General features: G+C 34.0%; 1 protein-coding gene across 6 annotated transcripts in view; it reads left to right on the forward strand.

The window, feature by feature from the left end:
• DPY19L1 (dpy-19 like C-mannosyltransferase 1) overlaps positions 1–16,292 on the forward strand; it is a 141,658-nt gene that overhangs the window by 48,280 nt on the left and 77,086 nt on the right. For all 6 annotated transcript variants that reach the window (XR_012010664.1, XM_072783511.1, XM_072783510.1 and 3 more), the window contains exons 8-10: positions 5,659–5,750; positions 7,627–7,726; positions 9,908–9,985. Coding sequence is in view for 5 of the 6 variants with exons in the window: in XM_072783511.1 (XP_072639612.1) it covers positions 5,659–5,750; positions 7,627–7,726; positions 9,908–9,985 (270 nt within the window). In the remaining variant the exon portion in view is untranslated. The remainder of the gene's footprint in view (positions 1–5,658; positions 5,751–7,626; positions 7,727–9,907; positions 9,986–16,292) is intronic.

Here is a 16,292-nt window from a genome sequence, read left to right on the forward strand (position 1 = left end):
CCTCATACTTCCCTCCTTTTTACCACCTAGTCATCCTTCACATCTGGACACCTGTGTTTGGGTGTCAGTGATATTTTTCATCCTACAGGTCTGGGTTTCCATCTGGTATAATTTATCTTCCGTCTTAAGAACTTTATTTAGTGTTGTGGTCAAGATCTGCTGCCAGCAAGGTCTCTTAGCTTTTCCCTGTCTAAAAATGTCTGTATGTTGCCTTTCTTTTTTGAAGTGTATTTTTGCTGGATGAGAATTCTAGGTTGGTAGCTTTACCTTTCAGCACTTTAAATGTCATTCTATTGTCTTCTGGTTTCCATTGTTTGATGAGAAGTCAGTTACCATTCTTATTGTTACTCTGCATGTAATGTGTCTTCTCTGATGGTTTGAAGACTTTCTTTTTATATTTGGTTTGATGGTTATAAATTTAGATGTGGTCTTCTTAGTACATGCCCTGTTTAACAGGCTCATTGAACATCTTTTTTCTATGGGTTGATTTTTTTTTTTTTAAATCTGTTTTGGAAAATTTTTAGTCAGCATCTTCTCTTCAAATATTTTGTTTTTCCCATTGTCTCTCTTTTTTGAGGATTCTCATTCCATGTATGTTCAGTTTTGGATGTTGTCCTTTTGGGCTTTGATACTCCTTCCTTTTTTTTTTTTTTTTTTTATCTTTGTCTCTATTTGGGTGTTTTCTCTTGCCATATCCCTGAGTTCACCGATACTTTATTCTGATACGTTCAGTCTGCTACTCAGTCCAATGAATTTTTCATTTAAGATACAAATTTCGATTTTAGAATTTCAGTTTTTTTCTAGAGCTTCCATTTCTCTGTAGAAAATTCCCATCTGTTCACCTATTCTTTTTCTGTACATTTTAAACCTAATTATTATAGTTATTTTAAAGTCCTTGTCTGTTAATTCCAACAGACACATTATCTAAGAATTTAGTTCTGTTGGCTAGAATTTACTCTTGATTGTGGGTTTTAATGTCTCATAGCTTTCTATTTTATGTAAGACATGTATAAAAAATGATAAAACTGGAAGTAAATAATTGCTTTCACTTGCTTTTTTCTTTTTCTCAGAGAAGGAACATTTTTTCCTGTGTTAGAATGGAAGGTGAGGGGCTGAGCATTTGGATCTCACCATGAGTCCTGCTTTAGCTGGACAGGGTTGCAGTTTTCATTGTTTTACTTTACTTCCAGTTTGAATTAAGGAGATCTCTGCTCTTTGGCTCAGTCTCCAGCTTCCTAGACACTCAGCCCTGGTATTAGCTCTTTGATCTTAACCAGCATTTGAATTGAGACGGGGATAGTTTTCAGCTTTTTAGTTTGTTTCCGTCCATCTCTGGATTCATCTTCAGCAAGTTTCTGGAAGCTGAGGAGTGTGGGAGATTGTGAGATCTCTCTGCATTCTGGCTCTCCCCCACTACTGCTTATTCTGCCAAATTCGTGTGTGTGTTAGGGGTGGGGTGGGGGATGTTCAGGATTGGTAGAGGAGGGGGATGTTATCAAAAAGATTTATTTTTGTGTTTTGACTTTTCCAGATTTCCGTGTATGTTGTTAAAAGTCTATCTGTATTATATCTGGTACCAGCAAAGACTGTTTGTGGCAGGTCCATACCTAAATTATGCAGTTGTTCCCAGGTGTTAATGTAGAGCCAACAGATGTTCTATATCTTCTTTTGGGTTATATCTAATTCCATTATAATTTTTGTCCTAAAAAGGCAGTACCACAAAAGTACACATTTCTGTATTTTTTTTTCTAGCTTTTTACTTTGAAAAATTAAAAGTCTACACAAAAGTTCCAGATTCACTTTCTTTGGCCAGTTTTAATATTTTCCCACATTTGTGTATTCTCTCTCTTATACACACTCCTACACACCACAGACATTTTTCTAACCCATTAAAACTGAGTTGTAGACATGATGAAATATATTTATGTTAGATTAATTCTTTAGTATTTTATGGATTTTTTGGGTACTGTTCTGTGCCTTTGATATGTCTCCATCAGTCTTTGAACACTTTTTCTCGAGGAAAAATCAAAAAGATGTTTCAGGATTGCCTTACACTTTCTTGCCCCCAGATGTGTAATCCACTGTTTTCCAAGGACCCTTGGACCCTTGGAAATGGTATTTAGAGACCACAAAGAGGTCCTTGGTGTACCCTTGGTACTTGGGTGTAATTCCTTTTAGGTCCTTTCAGCAGAAAGCCAGTAAATATACTTTTAAAAAATCATTAATTTATACTGATTCCTCCAATAGTTATCATAGAGTTCTTCTTTACCTCCCCATATTTTTATAGTTCTCCTCACCCCGATTTAAATGAATTTACTTATTTGTTTCATTTTAGAATACACACAAAATAGTTTCTAAATTGGTACACTAATCCTGCTACCAACAACAAATTTACTAAGTAAGGCTTGAGATTTCTTTGCAATTCTTTTTCTTCTAAGAGTATATTCAACATTATTCTTCTGAGTATATTCTAGTCACAGTTCAAAAATTAAATAGTTCAAAAGTTACTTGAATTATTTTTCCTTCTCTGTCACTTTGATAATACAATTAAAATAATTTGTTGTAGTTTATACTGCCTTTGTGTCTTGACTAATACTTTCATACTATAGACAGTTCTGATTCTCGATAACATTGTGAGGTGTAGTTTGCAATCACAAGGTAAAGGAGATGATATTGATAGCATTTTGTCAGATGTATTTTCTATTTTGAATGAGTAGGAAATGGTCAAGTTTGAGTCATTGTAACAATAGATAGAGGCATGAAAATGTAATTCAAATGCTTTTCCAACAGAGTTTACTGTTTGCAGAAGTTTTACATATATTTAAAATAGTATATACTGATATTCTGAGAGTCCAGAGACAAAAAAAGATGTGTTTCTTTTCATAGAATTGGCAGAAATTCTTTGTAAAGATAGAACTTAATAGCAGTCATATATTATTGCAGTATTAATTCTTATTGAGCCAAAATTGTGTTACAAGTTCAATTGATGTATATGACTGACTGGTTAATTGGGCAGCATATCAGTACATGGTACAAAAAGAGACAAAAACTCAAAGAAAGCTATCTGACTTATTATCAGGGTACAACACCCATCAGCCCCACAAAGCCCACACCAAGCTAAAGGTCTGTGTAAACAGTGGGACTACCCTAAGTAACATCAAGGAGGAGATGGTCAAACTATGGCTGTTACACCTAGCTTTTTTATGGTTAGCATCTGGATAATAAAATTTTTATGCTTATACCATTCTCTGCAGAGGAGTAGCCAAACCCATGGTGGCCACAAATCTTTTTTGAAAGCATTTTTAAGGGCAAGGTCTAACACAATATTATAATTAACATTAAGTTATATAAAGCAGTATTATAACTAATAAGGCTGTGTAGCATTCAGAAGTGGGATAATTTGTTTTAAACCTAAACATTATACCAACAACAATTTATGACTGACCCTACAAATATCAGCTCTAGTCAAAACTCTTGGGCCTAACCTTAATCATGATCTGTTTGTTACTAACTATAATTTATAATTCAGGAGTTAGTTGTACTCCTATTTAGTTTTAGATTACGAAGAGAAGTATATTAGATTATGATAGATTTCTAATAGTGTAAGTGAGCTATTTGAAAGTAGAGCTTGACAAATGAAGCTACTTATTGCTGAAATTCCTTGGCTTTTTGATTCTGGAGTAAATCTGGCTTTCCTAAGTGTAAAATAGGAGCTTGTTCTCGTCAATACCCAGGCAGTATTATGCTGCAGCATTATTCATTGCTCTGAAATGTGTGGTAAAAATTGCATACTGTGTAAGAGGGTAGTTTAAATAAACAGTGAGATTTTCATTGTGTTCATTTTCACACTTCAGGAATGTCTTGTATTTTGTCTGACTGTTTCATATAGTCGTGTAACCCTTTGTGAAGGATTCACACATTTATTCCCTTCTTTAATTCCTAAATTTCAAGAATATGCCTTTAGAAGGCATTGGCATTTTGACCTGTCAATTTATATTGAGAACTGTATTATAATTAAAGAAAAATAATTATTTGTTGAAACTTAAAGTATGATTAAAGCAAATCTGTATACTGTTTTCAAGTTACAGGGGTCATCTGAGCCAACAATTATGTTTGTAGATCTAGTAAAGCACGTTGTGTTATTGAAACCATAAGAAGCACTTTCACATATATTTGCATTCCTTCACTCAACATTGTAGAGGCAAAAGACCTTGTTCTTGGTTTCAATTCTGTAATTTGTCCTTCTCATGCTACTTTACAAAGGACATTAATTTAGTTTTAGAGAATTGAGTGACTTCAGCTATTAAAAGAAGCAAGTTTCTAAGAGATGGCAACATAGTTGATTTGGGTAAAAAAATAAATGTGAGTGAACAGTCTATATGAAGAAAATTCTCAATATATAGTTTAAATATTTTCTTCTTGGTTTTTGCATAGGAATCGATAGCTTTATAAATTGTGTTTATGTATCTCCACTATCATACTGAAATTTCTAGTTAATTTAGTAAACAGATTTTTAAAATTGTATTCCAGTAACAACAAATATGCATTTAAAAAAGACTTTTTCAATCTTTTCAGAATTTTCTTGTCTGTATAGCTCACTTATAAATAGATATCTATGTTAAATTTCATCAGGGATAGTGAATTTTAGTTAAAAAAAGGAAATTGGATCAAACTTTCCAGAGCAATAGTAGAAAAATCTAATAGTCTGAGGTACAGCTAAAATAAAGGAAGTGCTTATTTCCACTGTGGTCTTTGTAATTCCATATAGTCTTTAATTGCTTGACTTGAAAGATGTAATGATTTCTTCTAATGTGACTAGCTTAGTAATAGTAATATCTGACTTTATATTTCATCCAATGCAGTGTTCCTTTAATTGAAAGATAGACTTATTATTTAGTATAGATGCAGAAAAAAAATGATAGAGTACTAAAACTGGGATAGAACTTTTTTTTTTAAAGATTTTATTTATTTTAGAGTGCATGTGAGTGGAGGTAGACGCAGAGGGTGAGGGAGAGAAGGAATGAGATGGAATGTTAAGGTCAAAACGAGTTCTTCAGTAGAGTTGGTACATGACATTTTAGCACTTTTGTTATTTTTTTATTTGATCCCCTCTGCCACTTTTAAATTTTGGCAGACGAGGGTAGCTTGGGGAAAGATGAAATAAAAACAGAAATGGAGGAGCACTTTTTTTTTTTTTTAGCAGCCTTGTGAATAGAAATTTTAACATTGATGACTACAAAGAGTTTTGAAGTATTGGTTATGGATAGTTTTGCTGAAATTCAAGTGGAAGGAGACAAACTAGACTGGCTTATACAACAAATTCAAGTGAAATGTTTTTGATTTTGGCAGAACATTTTCTTGCTGGTACTTTCCGTACCTTCCTTTTAGGCTCTAGTTGAATTTTTTTGGTATTTGGTGTTGACAATTCATGTTAATATTTCACAAGATCTTCTGCTGTGTGTGTCTTCCTCTCAATAATGTTTCCTTCTCACTTTGCGGTTTTGCTGTTGGTGGAAAACCTAACAGCTTGTTTTCCAACTTACCATTTAAATTATGTGTGAAAAAACTTTTTTGTGTGTATGAGTAGCTGCCTTCGATTATTATGTCTTACTTAACAAATTTAGCAAATAGACCGTACGCAATGAATTTTGTTTTCAGTGCACTCGTGTGATGTGGACCCCACCTCTCCGCGAAAGCTTCTCCTATCCATTCCTCGTCCTTCAGATGTTGCTTGTGACTCATATTCTCAGGTAACTTTGATTTACCTTAGGTCTCCTGTGTGTGGATTTTGCACTGAGTAACTTAAGCTAGGATTTTTTAAGCTTCCATAATAAAAAGAGTCAATGTAATGAAAAACTTGCAATGGTGTTGCTAGGTTGAATTCATGGTTATTTTAAGCATGGAACTTCAAAATATTTACTACCAAAAACATTTCCTTCATCTGCATTCTAGTCTTCTTCCTTTTTTTCTTAATGGCCCACAGAGCTGCTCGAGGAGCAGCAAATGTGCTTTTACTTCACCATCTCCACTTCCCCAAGTCATTCTAGGCCACCACCACAGCTTCCCAAAAGTAGGCAAGAGGGAGGGGGAAGACAGATGGCAACAGAGTGTAACCTGTGAGATATCGTCCTTCAGAGGAAAGGACAGTTTGTAGAATAGTTGTGGTCAGCTACGTGAACATGTGTAATTCTTCCTATATTTGCTTAGTATCCTTGAGCATCAGATCGTAGGTGTAGAAAGAAACTGCTCAGTAGACTGGAGATCTCCTAGGGGAATTCCTGCTGAGAATTGCGGATTGGATTGGGCTCCTAAGCTAGAGAGACCTTACAGAGATTCAAGCACCATATGAGAGGAAGAGAATAGGACCGGGAACAGTTCTCTCTCCTTTCTGTTGACAAATGCTGAGTTTGGATAGATGCTACCTTGATTCAGAGAGTAAAGAAAGAGAAAATGGGGACTATGGAAAAAGATAGAGCAAAACAATGAAAATCTGAAGATGGCTCAGACTAAGAACTCCTTTTAATGATCTGCAGAATTCAGGAGAACCTGGTTGAAATCTGTTACGCCAAATCCTTTGGACGATCTGTTTACCCTGTGACACCTCAGCATGACTAGAGCCATTAGGTGGCCTTGTCTCTTAAGTACGATTTCTAGACAGGCCTCTCTCTGAATGGGGGAATGTATTCACTCCATTAAAAATTGCAGGTTTTTATCTAATAAGTTGGTTTCATACCTCACAAATAAGTTACCTGGATTTAAAAAATACTTAATTCATGGGCATGATAGAAAGAATTGGATTAGAATAGCAAAGGAGGTCGTCTTTGGAAAAGGGACACTTAAGGAAGTAAAGAAAGGTACCTCTTGGTGGGGTTAGTGCCCCAGGTAGGTTTATCCTGAGGAGGATTTCTTTAAGATGCATTCCTTGCAACCTCCATACATCATGTATGCACTTCACTTTGGGAAGGTGTTAGGCATGTTGGGGGCTTCATATTAGCCTGACGATTTAGGAGAAAAGTACTTCTTAAAACTAGCATGAAGGTAAAATTAACTCACATTCCTCAGAATCCCCTAAATTACAAGTCAGGACCAAAGCAAAACCTCTAAAGGTGGTTCCAGATTGTCCCCCTGCTTTTGCCACCTCTTTTTCCTGTGACCTCCCTGTGCAGGACCTGCTGTTGCCTTGCATCCTCCACAGAGTCGCCCTCTGCTCAGCCGTAATCTGAATTCCCCTTGTCGGCAAAATACTTAGCACTTAGAATATACTGCTTTCTCTGCTTTTTTATAGACATCCTCTGTCTCTGCAAATAACGCTATTGGATGCAGCATTAAATATGTTTGATTATGAATTCACTGAAATGGAGTTTAAAAAAAATTCCATGGATATACTGACCCAGCTGCCCTCTCTCTCTTTGGCAAGCTTTGGTTTTACAGTAGTAATGGGTATTTACTTTTCATGGAAAGTGGTAGTTGAGCGTCAGGAAGTATAATTTCTAACCCATTGGTTCATTTTATGTCTGGTTTATGTTACAACCAGATCATGTTTAGAGATTCTAATTTGCAGTAGTTTGGGCCCATGCTATACTACCGTGTGGTGAAACTTACTCATATTTATTTTCTCTTCCCAAGGGCTACAAAACTTTATAGAGGAAGCTTGATTGCACTCTGCATTTCCAATGTCTTTTTCATGCTTCCATGGCAGTTTGCTCAGTTTGTACTTCTTACTCAGGTAAGGGGCTTATATTTTTAAGCTGAATTATGCTTAGTTTGTTTGATTATGTGAACTCATTTGTATAAAATTATAGAACTGAGAGATTATATGATTCTAAGTCCTAAAATGTTTTTTAGTTAGTACTTCTAAAGAGAGTTCAGGATAGGGAAATACGTAAGATTTATGTAAGGTTATTTATTAGTGAGTGTTAATTATTTGCTTACTAATGGAATGCATTTATTGAATTCAAATCAATAAGAATACTTTGTTATTCAGTATTGTTAGTGTGTTTAAAAGAGGACTAGTGCTATAATTTTAAGTATTTCTCTTAAATAAATATATTTCCTTTGTGAACAATGCTGTACATTCTTATCCACAGGATAAATGCACATGGAATAACTTGGGACAAATAAACTGTTCTTAGTTCTATAACTCCTCTACCAATATGTAATTTATCATTTTTTTCTCTGCATTCTTGCCTTCTTCTCTCTTTAAATGAAGGTATATGAAGCAAGGTGAAGGTTCCTGGTAAAAGAGGGAGTAAATCATGTGGTCTCTTCCTGTGTTCACCCCAACTCCCAGCTACTTCTGTTTCCTCATTATGCTGGCCATATTCATACTCCTATAAAGCAGTGTAAGAGTTGCTTTGTAATTTTGGAAATGTCTTGCTTGAGACATGAAATAAGATCTAGGTTTGAGTCCTAACTGTCCACTAGCTGCTTAACTTGGACTAACTGCTTAATTGTGCTTAGTTTCAGTTTTCTCATTTGTGAGAGAGAGAGAAAATAAAAGAACCTGCTTTATTGGGTTAGGATCAGATGAGGGAATGTATATGAGATTTAACACATTGCTGGTACCTAGCAAGATGTCAGTAAGGTTAGCTGATCTTATCGGTACTTTTTAAAAAGAGATTATTTGTACTTAATTCTTTCTTTGATCTTTTAGACTCCTTTCTTTTATTGTTGTTGTTGTTGTTTTTTGTTTTTTTTTTCTTTGTTTTTTTTTTTTTTTTAGCTTGGTGACATTTTAAATATTCCTCTTTAAAAAGGTCTCTGAAAGACACCCTTTAGAGATCCTACCCTCGTAGGCCTGCTGTGTGTGTATTACATGGCCCTGGGGTGGACAGGGAGAGTTTCCATTGCTTCCAGCTAGGGGTGGTGACCTGCTTTTTGGTGGGTGAGCCGGGGAAGGTGTTGCATGGAGTGAGGGTTTTCTGTCGAATAACAAGGCACACTTCCTCACACTGATGGTGTCATAGGAGTCTCACCTTAAAGCAATGAACTGTTTCCCATGGATCAATCTGGGGAAAGAGAAATCTTGTTTTTCTTGTTACTGGGAAAATTTGTTGTAGAATGTTTGGAGATAAAAAACTTAATGAGTGAAACTTAAGTTATATGTTTAAATATTCAGCTACTTTGTAGCTTATTTATGCCATGTTTGTGTAGTAGGGGAAGCATGGGACTTCATCTGAGTTGCTTTCTGCCTGAAGAAGGGAGGAGAGGCATTGTTTGACATAGTAACTATATTTTACAGAGAAGTATATTATCATCATTTAATCAATCAATTCACCTAAATAAGTCCAGTACTCTTTGAATTCTTGGTGAACAACTACACAGATTTCTTCAAAACTGTAAAGAAAGTTAAAAGTTGTGAAAGTACTCCTTCTGATTTGAAATTTGATGGATTTGATGACAACAAACACCTGAATATTTACATAAATGAAAGAACACTAATGGAGATTCTTGTAGAGTGACTAATAAGCAGAACTGAATGCATTTTTACACACACATGCATTACATAATTACTTTTAAGTTTAATGTACATTTCCAATTATGTATTAATTGTCATATGTTATAATTAAATTTTCATGTTTTTTGATTGGGCAAGGCACTTTGTAGTTGTACATGTTGGCAGTAAGTTGACATTAAAATGAGTATTGTTTTGAATGATCCACATAGTAGGTAATTCAAATGGTTAATTAAAGCTGTTTATGGAAGAAAAAAATCAATATTTGCTATATTAATATGTTGACTATATTCAATAATAACTTGGCAGGTAAGAGGGAGACTAAAGAATTCCCTTTGAATATAAATATGAATCAATGTGATAAAACAGTAAAAATAATCTTTTTTTTTCATTCTTATAGCTATTCATTATATGTAAGTCTTATTTGTAATATAACTTCTTTTTAAATTTCAGATTGCATCATTATTTGCAGTATATGTTGTGGGATACATTGATATATGCAAATTACGGAAGATCATTTATATACACATGGTAATGGTTTAAAATTATTTTTTCCGTTTAGTTTGACCTTAAAACAAACTCCTGATTAGTATTTGTTTTGCACATGGTTGAAACTAGTTGTAACAGGATTCCATAACTAAAACAAGTGTCATTCAAATACTGTGATATAACTAAAGGCCATGTTTTAAATAGGCCACCAAGAAAATTTTAATTTGGGTCATGTTACCTGATTTGAGATTGTGCTGGACTTGCTATATAAGTAAAAGAAAATTCACGAAAGAGAAACACAGACTGTTGTATTATCCAGGAGCCTTCTGTTAAAATGAGGTGGAATGGTCATTTGCTGAGCACCAACTATCTAGCCATGTGGGTCATACCAGAGAAGAGAAATACACAGATCCCAGCATAAATGTTAAACATCTTTTGGTAGAGTGGAGGAAGACAAGAGAATTGAGGACAAATAATAGATACAGTAAATGGACAAATTATATATAGTATGTTAGAAGGTGATAAAGGAAAGAATAAGTCATGATACCCCAGGGAGATCAACAGTGCCAGTGTTGGGGGATGGGGCATTAAGATATCAAATGAGGTGGTTAGGGCAGGTCTCATTGAGAAGAGGAAAGTGTGGCAAAGATTGGGAAGAGAGGGAGTTAACAATTATGTGTCATGGAGAAGAATATTCTGGGTGGAACAGTTAGAACAAAGGGCCTTAAGGCTAGATGGTTGATTTTGACGAATGTTTATCCTTTAAAAATGTGTCTTCTCTTTGTCATTAGTTCTACAATTTTAATGGTTTTTTTCTATAATTTTGATGGTATTATAATATGTCACTATTATGTTTTATTCTCTAGTAGCTATCATATAAAATTTTATTATAATACATGTAGGGAAGTTATAACAAAGTTATAAAAATGAACAAACATGAACCCACTCTCTAACTGAAAAATAGAACCATCACTGCTTGGGAGCCTTTGTGTGCCCTGGACACATTCCTCTCACTTTTCCTAGAGATAGATAACCACTGTCCTGACTTTTTAAATTATAATTAACTTGCTTTTCTTTATGACTTTACCATATATGTATTCCTAAATAATATATCTTTATTATTGAATATTAGTTTTGTTTTTAAGGTTTATAAAAATAGTGCCTGTTTTTTGAGACTTAATTTTTACTTGGGTTTCTGAGATTTAGATGTTACTGGAATTTAGACATTTTCCTTGCTTTATATTTTCCATTTGTCCATTTATTTGTCCATTTTCTTGTTGAAAGATGCTTAGGGTTTTTTTTTTCTCTTCTTTTTTCTGAGTAATGCTGTATATTGATTGTCATATATACTTCCTGAGGCATATATATTAATTTCTCTAGGGTCTTTACCTACTAGTAGAATTCCTAGGTGGTAAATTATATACATGTTCAACTTTTTAATTTAATCCTGTATTGTTTTTCAAAAATGATTGGACTACCTCGAACGGTAATGTATAATATATAGCTCATATTCTTGTACATCCTTTTTAATTTTGTCTGTTGGGTGAGTATAAAATGGCATCATATGGCCTTAATTTGCATTTTTTCTGATTCTCCATAAAGCCAAAGATATTGTACTTTGTTTATGGGCCCTTTGTGTTTCCTTTTTTGTGATATCCCTGTTTTTGTGACATTCCTTTTCACATCTTCTATCAGTTCTCTTAAGTCCAAGAGAGAATGGCGTCTGTTTTATTCACTGCAGTATATCCACTATTTCCATTATTTATTTTTATGCTTTTATGCTTGACTTGTTCCTGATTTGGCCAACTACTGTAAGGTGACTTCTTTGTCCCTTTAACATGTCCTCAAGCTTTGAGATTTTTTTAAAAGAAATTATTAAAAACTAAGCTTCATCAAATGCTTTTCTGCATCTGTCTACATGATCTTGTGTGTTTTTCTAATATGTTACTGTGGTAAGTTATATTAATTGATATTCTACATTAAAAACCTTGCTTTTCTGGGCTAAACATAGTTTTTATATATTGCTGGATTCACTTTGCTGTTGTTTTGTTAAGATTTTTAAATCTCTGTTCGTGAATGGGATTTGATAGTAATTATCCCTTTTTTTACACTGGCTTATTTTTTTTCCAAAGTGTTTAATATAGCTTTTTTTCTTCATTGCAGTAAAAGTCAAAATAATTGGCTAGCATTTAGAGTCAGTCAGCCACACAGCCATATAGGCAACTATGAGTGGGGTGTTGACTCAATTACAGTTATAAAAGCACTAATATTACACAGGTTTAGTTTGTAGTAGGACCTATCTTGGGTGAAGGGTATATGTTTTGTGATGTGATTTACTAACTATGGAACTAGTTTCTTGCTGTGGAATGTCTTCTTCCATTATCACTTTTCAAATTCCTAAATCCCTATAGTTACATAAAGGAAAAAGATACAAAATTATTTCCAAAAAGGAATTTTTTCCATTTTTTTATTGTGGTAAAATATATAGTAACATAACATTTACTATCTTCATCTTTTTAAGTGTACATGTCAGTGGTATTAAGTATATTCATGGTGTTTTACACCCATCACTACCATCTCCCAGACTCCTTTCATCTTGCAAAATAGAACCTCTGTACCCACTAAACAATAACTCCCTATTCCCTGTCTTTCCCCCAGCTCATGGAAACGCACACTCTGCTTTCTATGTTTATGATTTTAACTGTACTAGGTACCTCATGTATGTGGAATCATGTAACATTTGTCTTTTTCTTAATGCATTATTTTACTTAGCTCATGGTTCTACCCATGTTGATGCAAGTTGAAGGGTTTCCTTTTTTATGGCTGAATAATTTTTGCATTGTGTGTATATATGTATATATATGTGTGTGTACATTTACACATACCACAATTTCAGTATCTATTCGTTGATGCAAATTTAGGTTGTTTGCATGTCTTGATTCTTGTGAATAATGCTGCAGTGAATATGGAAGAGCAGATATCTCTTTGAAATCTTGTTTTCATTTTCTTTGGAACTGCTGGATCATATGGTAGTTCTAATTTTAATTTCTTAAGGAACCTCCATACTATTTTCCACAGTGGCTGTACCAATTTACATCCCCACCAACAGAGAAAAAGGGATCCCTTTTCTCCACATCCTCCTCAACATTTACCTCTTGTCTTTTTTATAATTCTAACAGGTGTGAGGTGATATCTCATTGTGGTTTAGATTTACATTTCTCTGATGATGACTGATGTTATTAAGCACCTTTTCCTGTGTCTGTGGGCCATTGGTATGTTTTCCTTAGAAAAATGTCTGTTCAGGTCCTCTGCCCATTTATAATCAGATTATATGGGAATTTGTTTGCTTTTGGGCTAATGAGTTATAAAAATTACTCAATATATTTTGAATATTAACAACCTGCTAGATGGCTTGCAAATATTTTCTCCCATTTGTAGGCTGCATCTTTCTATTGATCATTTCTTTTGCTGTGTAGAAATCTTTTAGGTTGATATAGTCCCACTTGTTTTACTTTTGTTGCTTGTACTTGTGAACTCACCCAGTACTGTCTGCATCTGGGCTTGTGTGTGAGGGATGGGCAGCTGCTTTTGAGATAAAAGCTGAAAGTCACTCCAGTTAACTCCGTTTCTCATCAAAGAGTTCTCCTGGGAGTTGCAAGTCTTGATAGGCTCCCAAGTTCCCAAATAGTTCCAGCAGACAGGTTTGGCCAGTGCAGTGAGGAGACAGATTCCTGCCATTTTCCCAGAATCCTTTGACTCTGCTTGACTGATTTTGAGATCAGATTTATTTTAGCCCCATAGAATTAGGGTAGGATATATGTATATAGAGTGGATGAAATGTAAAGTGTGCCAACCTCTTCTTTCTCTGGTGGATTTTGTGTAAGATTGGAAAGAATATTCCCTGAAAGTTTGGTCGATCTTGCCTATTAAATTAGGGCCTGTTGTTTTCTTTGTGGACAAATTTTAAATTATTGATCTAACTTGTTTCATGGTAATAGGACAGTTTAGACTTTTCTGAGTAATTTTTGGTAACTTTAATTTTGCTAGGGACTGTCCCTATCTAAGTTTTAAAGTCCAACGTAAGTCATTCACAGGGGTGTCATATTTTTTATAGCCTCCTAAAATACAGATACTCAAGACACAAATACTAAATAACTTGTAATAATCTCTGCTTTATTCTGTACCTTTTAATTTCTCAATTTTTTGCTTTATTGACTTTCAGATTTTCTTCCTCAAATTTAAATTCACTGAGGTTTTTGAGCAACCAGTTGTTTGTCGAACATTTTCTAGGTCCTAAGGAAACAGCAGTGATAAAAACAGTAAAAAGAAGAAAAAAAAAAAAAAACCCTTCCCACATGGAGCTTACATTCTAGTGTACAAAGAAAGCAAATATGTAAGATAAACAAGATAAACAGTTATGTTAAATGTTAGTAGGTATTACTGAGGAGATAAAACAGGCAAGGATTGTGGGAATTACTGAGTATGTAGGGGAAGTCAGAATTGAAAAGGGTGCAAAGACAAGGCCTCACTGAGAAGTTACATGGTGATAGCTAAGGAGTTGAGGTAGCCAGCCACTGGGTTAAGAGAAGCAGCAAGCATAAATGCTCTGAGTTTGTGAATGTACCTGGTATGACCTAGGATGTGGAAGATACAGCCGGATTGGAGTGAGATGGGAAAGAGTAATGTGAAGTGAGGTCCCAGATATTAGTGGGGTGTAGGCCCTAGAGGGTCTGTAGGTGTGTGAAAGGCTTTGGCTTTCCCTTAACTTGAGAATCAAAGCCTTTGGAGGGTTTGAGCAGGGAAGTGGCCAGACTGGCTGCTAAGGTCAGAATGGACCACAAATCTTTCTCTAGACCTTTAATACTCCCTTTTTAAAAAAATACCGCCTTATGTTTTTTCCTGAATACCCTTGGCATTGCTTTACCTAATTCTTGGTTATGGATCTGTTTACTCAAAGTGATGTTATTCTGCTAAATTTTGCTAAAATTGATTGGGAAAGTCTATTCTTAAATTTTAGTACTTAAGGGAAAAAGCTATTGTCATAAAATTTTGAGAATTTAGTGGCTTACTAATATAGTAAGTATAGGAGAATAATGTACCATGAAAAGTTCATTCCTGGGAATACAAGAATGATTTTGACAGCATTAGAAATTTTATTAATATAATTTATCACATCAGTATATTTTAAAAAGATAAAAAATCTGATCATTTCCTTTGATACTATAAAGGCATTTGATAGAAGTCAGTAGATATTTCTGATTTTAGGATTTTAATCAAATGAAAATTGATGGATAGTTCATTGAAATTTTAAATATATGCATATACTTCAACTCAGAAGCTAATAGCATCAAAGAAAATGATGAATCAATAGAACTATTCCCATTAATGCTAGAAGCTTGACAAATATGCCTACTGCCACTCTTATTACTTAAGTTTGTTGCAAGAATATTAACATGAACTAAAAAATACATGAACTAAAAAAATACAATACATGAACTAAAAAAACAAGACTTTTAAAAGTAAAGGAAGATGATGAAATATTGTTTGCAGGTGATGTGATTTTGAATACCTAAAAAACCAAAATTAATAAACTAATTATTATGAGAAACAATGAAAGAGTATATTCATTTCTGCATACTTTTAACATTTTATCTATATGCAGTCAGAAGATGTGATGAGAAAAGACTCCTGATATAAAAGCAACAGAAATAATATACTTCAAAATAAATTTAATATGCAGGATCATCTGTATGAAGAAAACTTTACACTCTGGTAATGAATGTAAAGGGACTCCTAAAGAAATGGAAATAATGTGTTATTTTTGGATCTAAAGATTCGATAGTGGACAGAACTCTAAATATGCTATGATGTACATTATCGAATAAAGTGGTTCTAATAAAAAGTCAGCCGTTGAAACTTAAGCTGATCCTAAAATTCAGATGAAAATTGTAATATATGGATCAAAAATAGCACTTCTAAAAGAAAATACAGATTATTTTATTTTTAAAAGCTTTTCTAATAATGGAAGACCTAATAGAAGTAAATGATAGATTTCACTAACATAAAAATTGGGAAAATAATCATAATACAGAAACACCACAAAGATAAAAATGAACTTAGAAAAATATTTACAACATATTTACCTGATAAGGAGTGATGTTTTCATAACATATAAAGAGAGCTCTTAAAGAAAATAATTAAAACCCAGTAGAAAAATGGGCAGTAGGAATAAGCAGTTCAGCCCCACAACAAAAACAGCAAGTAGAAGAGAAGATGCTGTGTCCCACCAAGTATTAAAAGAATGGAAAAGTGAAACAATGAGGCAACATTTTTCTTGTATGAAATAGTC

Source organism: Canis lupus, chromosome 18 (genome assembly GCF_048164855.1).
Source record: "Canis lupus baileyi chromosome 18, mCanLup2.hap1, whole genome shotgun sequence".
Classification (NCBI taxonomy): Eukaryota; Metazoa; Chordata; class Mammalia; order Carnivora; family Canidae; genus Canis; species Canis lupus.